The sequence below is a fragment of the Daucus carota genome, chromosome 7 (assembly GCF_001625215.2).
Source record: "Daucus carota subsp. sativus chromosome 7, DH1 v3.0, whole genome shotgun sequence".
In the NCBI taxonomy this organism is placed as follows: Eukaryota; Viridiplantae; Streptophyta; class Magnoliopsida; order Apiales; family Apiaceae; genus Daucus; species Daucus carota.
Window position 1 is genome coordinate 5,822,560 of NC_030387.2, and position 4,442 is coordinate 5,827,001.

The following is a 4,442-nucleotide window of genomic DNA, read 5'->3' on the forward strand; positions in this document are numbered from 1 at the left end:
TTTTTTCACATTTATTTAAAGTATAATTTCATAATATATTTTTTAATTTTTTTTCTCTGAATAAAATTTTGATATTTAAACTTTTATTAATAAAAGAAAATTTTAAAAAAAATTTATAAAACTATACTTTATAAAAGGTTTGAAATATGTGCAACGTAAACAATCACGGGACGGAGTGAGTATAAGTCGGTGTCCCAAAAATTTCCTTGCGTACAGTTCATAGATTTGATGAATCTGGTTCACACTGTTAAACAAAACCAGCTCACAAACCACATTTCACAAACTCTCTGTTATTGATATTGCTATTGGATAATCAAGCACACTGGATACAGGAAGTAATCACTTAACATGCAGGCATCAAGCCACGCCCCTGAAAGTTGCGTTAACTAAATACAAGTGCTTCCTCAACTTGATAAACAATATTTATGGCAAATGGAGGGGAAATGGGAGGGAAAACAGATGAAACTGTGAAGTTCTAGTTTGTCAGAAGAAGAACCAGTTTGTCTAAATTAGCCGATGATGAGCCATCAGGACCACATGCCTTTTCCGCCAGTTTCTTCCACTCCATAGCCTTGCTCTTCATCTTATTACCCTCAATTCCATCCATTAACAGCCTAACAAGCTTCTCCACATCATCTCTGTTTGCATCATTACGAATCTCCATTCCACACTCCCATTCGTCACAAACGTACCTACAATTCGATATCTGATCCCCAAAATGTGGCCAACACAGCATTGGCACACCAGCTGATAAGCTCTCCAGTATCGAGTTCCACCCTCCATGTGTCAAATACCCACCCACAGAAGGGTGGCGGATGACTTCGTCTTGAGGGCACCACTTTGCAATGAAGCCTCTCCCCTTGATGGTTTCCATAAACTCGAGTCCCAGAGTTGTTTTGGAATCACCCACAATCATATCAGGCCGGATTATCCATAAGAAGTGGTGGTTGCTATTAGAAAGCCCCCAGCCAAATTCCGCCAATTGTTCTGGAGACATGACAGTTATACTTCCAAAGTTTACGTAAATAACAGAGTTGGCTTCTTTAGAGTCTAGCCACTGAAGACATGTTTGTTCCTCCTCCCATAGACTATATCCAATGGCCTTAAGTTGCTCAACCTTTTCAAACGGTTCTTGGTCGAGGAGCAACTGTTGAGGACCTATTGTGCATACATTAGGAAACATAGTAGAGATGGCATTCACAAGTTCTGGTTCCAAATCGTCAAAAGTGTGAAATACATTCCCTGTAACATTACGAGCTCTGTCAGTAGCTTTTATTATGTAGTTGAGGATTAAATCGTCTGGATCCGTGGTCCGGACATAGCCGGGGAGATCCCTTAAGCATATATTTGGCATTCCTGGAATCCAATCAATGATTGTGTCCAAATATCCATTTGTAAGGCAGCTATCATCTGTCCTGGACAGAAAACATGGTGAGAATCATATAAAAATTATATTGTTTTTAAAAATATTTATGTATAATCTTAGTTCCTTCAATTTTTAGAACTAAAAGTTGATTTTACCTTCTAGTTTTTCACAATTTCTAGTATGATCACCTTATACTACATCGTTCCTCCAATAGAAAACTCTAATCTTTAATTCACAAGCGATAAACTAACGAAAAATGACCCCAGATGGCCAGATCTCATAAAATTCAGAAGGAATGCCAGAATAACAAAGTTGGAAAAAAATGGCCCCAAATATCAGTAAATGCCTGATAATCTAGCGTTTTCAATTTGGGAAGAACAGGCTATATCATCTAGCGTTTTGTTGGTATTTGATGAATATCCAAAACGCTAGACGATGTAGCGTTAATATAGTGATAATGAGGGCCAACGCCTTAAACTAACAAGGCCTACTGCCAGTATGTCAAAGATACATAACACTAAACAAATAAATGAAGAAAAATCGAACCTTTCAAAGGTATTAGACCTTTTTCAAGAAGATTGCGAGACTGACAAAATCCCATAAATGCACCAGCAGAAACGGTCCAGAGAAAAACCACGGGTACTCCTAATGACTGTGCAGCATCAGCTGCGAAGGGCATGAACCCATCCGAGAGAATGGAAGTGACCGGATGGATTCCTGCATTGAGTTTTGCGAGGAGGTTCTGAAACGGAAGCAGCATCTTATTTTCTATGATGGAATGGCTTAGTGCAGGTATGTCTTGGGTTGCATCAGGATCTGACGGAGGTAGGCCATCAGGGATTGCTTCGAATCTGAAACCGGAGAGACCATCCAGAGATTCAAGTAGTCCTAGTTTAAGGAAGCGTCTGTGGTTGAACTCTGTATTAACAAATGTAATGAAAATGCCTTTGCTGTTGATAACTCCAAATCTCGTCTAGGGTTCCAGTGCACTGTTCCGGGAAGCTTCAGGCAGGACCTAACCTGCAAAACAACGCTACACGGGGGGTGACATCCCGTGAGGCGCCTCCGGCGTGATAATCAGTGATTTGGATGTGCTTGACAAGTAAGGGAAATCAGAGAGTTTTCACTCTAAATGTAGGGTGCGAGATGCTTTTTTGAGAGAGTTTTGGGAGAAATTTGCACTTACCTTCCACTTTGGCTGGGGAGTGCTTTATATAGGCCCTTGGCCGCCACTGTTGCTACAGTGGCGGGAATGGGTCTATAGCCACTCCCCAGCATGGGTGGCTGTTTTGGTGCAACTACTGTCCTTTTTCCTGTCCTTTTGGGATTTGCGCGTGCTTATTATCCTGTTTGCCTTGTACTTGGTAATGATGAGGTCTGACTTTGGGGATCTCCAAGTCCTGTAGCGGGGGCGGGTACTGTTGGCGGTCACTGTAGCGTGGTACCTTATCATTGCCCCCCTACTCCTTCCATCTGCTTTAGCGGGTGGGGGGAGTAAGTAAAATCCTTCCCGCAAAGGTGCACTTCCGGGTTGTATGCGGGCTAGCGTGTTTGTTGTTAGTGGCTGGGCTGAGGTGGCGGGTTATTGGCGTGATTTACCCGGGTTGTGTTTGCTGGGCCATGGATTTCAAAATTTTCAAAAGGTGTGAAGCCTTTTGCCGCCTGGTCTTGTCGTTCCGTATGGGGAATGTACGGTTTTTCCACGTGGCGTGCTGTGAGTGGTTGATGTCGTATCTGCATGCCAGGTTAATTTGACTGATGGTATGTTGTGCGGATATTTGTGCCAATTAATTACTGGCACAGATACATGTATGAGGCTTTTGACGGGGGTGATGGATGTGTATTTTTTGGCGCTTCAACTGCCTAGGGAAGTAACGGCTGAAGTTCAAAGGGCTGGAGTGCTGTCTATATAAAGGGAGTTTTATCTTGGCGAAAAGTGCTCAGTTCATCGCGTATCTTTGTAAAAGCTTGTCTCTGCAATATTGGTGAGTGTTCGAGTCTAGGCCTGTCGGCGTAGTGATCATCTGTTTTCTTGCTTTGCTATCTGATCGGAACTTTTAACCGGTCGTCTTGCCTTGGTTTGTTTTGTGCAGGTGATATGTCTTCCGACAGCTCTGCAGCTAGTTCTAACCTGTACTATGGCCGGTCGAGCGAGTGGCGCCGGCGTCAGGACCTGATCAACCGGATTCGCCGGTTGCCGGCCGAGCTTATCACGGTGAGAATCGCAGAGGCTTTGGAGGACGAGGAGCAGTCCTATGAGTCTGCTCTGGAGATTGTTTACCATGAGCTTCTGCTACCGGGTCGCGCCCGGGACGCGGAGGAGGTGGACGGGCGGTTGATGGTGCCGATTGACAACCCGCCGGTTCCTCCTGGTGTCACGGTGCGGGAGCGTTTGCGGGACGCTGAGGTGGAGAGGGACGGCCTGCTTACCAGGCTGGAGGCTGTAGATGAGCGGATTGCGGAGTTGAGGGCTCAACTTCCTTAGGCAGTTTCGACGCGGGATTAGCCCGCGTCCGATTGTATATTTATTCCTGTCTTAATGCAAAACTGTTGATTAGATTCGCATATCGCCTTGTCTTGTCTTTGTTGTGTTAGCTCCTGCGATAAGGTTTTAATGCGAACAAAACACGTAGTAAAAGTGAGTTTGGTAGCCCCCAAATATTGGGTGCGGCCAATTATGAGGGAAGATAAAATGTTTTGAGTAAAAATGAAAATGTGCCCCCCAAGTATTGGACGCGGCCAATAATGAGGGAAGATAAAATTTGTTGAGTAAAAATGAAAATGTGCCCCCCAAGTATTGGACGCGGCCAATAATGAGGGAAGATTAAAAAATTTGAAGTAAAATGAAGATGTGCCCCCCAAGTATTGGACGCGGCCAATAATGAGGGAAGATTAAAAAATTTGAAGTAAAATGAAGATGTGCCCCCCAAGTATTGGACGCGGCCAATAATGAGGGAAGATTAAAAATTTGAATAAAAATGAAAATGTGCCCCCCAAGTATTGGACGCGGCCAATAATGAGGGAAGATAAAAATTTGAAGTAAAATGAAAATGTGCCCCCCAAGTATTGGACGCGG

The 4,442-nt window shown here is 43.8% G+C and overlaps 1 protein-coding gene and 1 long non-coding RNA gene across 2 annotated transcripts; one reads left to right on the forward strand and one right to left on the reverse strand.

The window, feature by feature from the left end:
• Positions 1-274: 274 nt before the first annotated feature.
• On the reverse strand, positions 275-2,263 carry LOC108194536 (7-deoxyloganetin glucosyltransferase). Its single transcript, XM_017361497.2, has 2 exons — positions 1,913-2,263; positions 275-1,410 (listed from the first exon to the last, which is right to left on the reverse strand). Exons 1-2 carry the CDS (start codon positions 2,124-2,126, stop codon positions 476-478), a joined length of 1,149 nt encoding a protein of 382 aa, XP_017216986.2. The 5' UTR covers positions 2,127-2,263; the 3' UTR covers positions 275-475.
• Positions 2,264-2,325: 62 nt separating this feature from the next.
• LOC135147652 (uncharacterized) lies at positions 2,326-3,931 on the forward strand. The gene is made up of 2 exons (XR_010285340.1): positions 2,326-3,351; positions 3,460-3,931. It is a non-coding gene; the product is annotated as an uncharacterized LOC135147652 (long non-coding RNA).
• Positions 3,932-4,442: the final 511 nt, after the last annotated feature.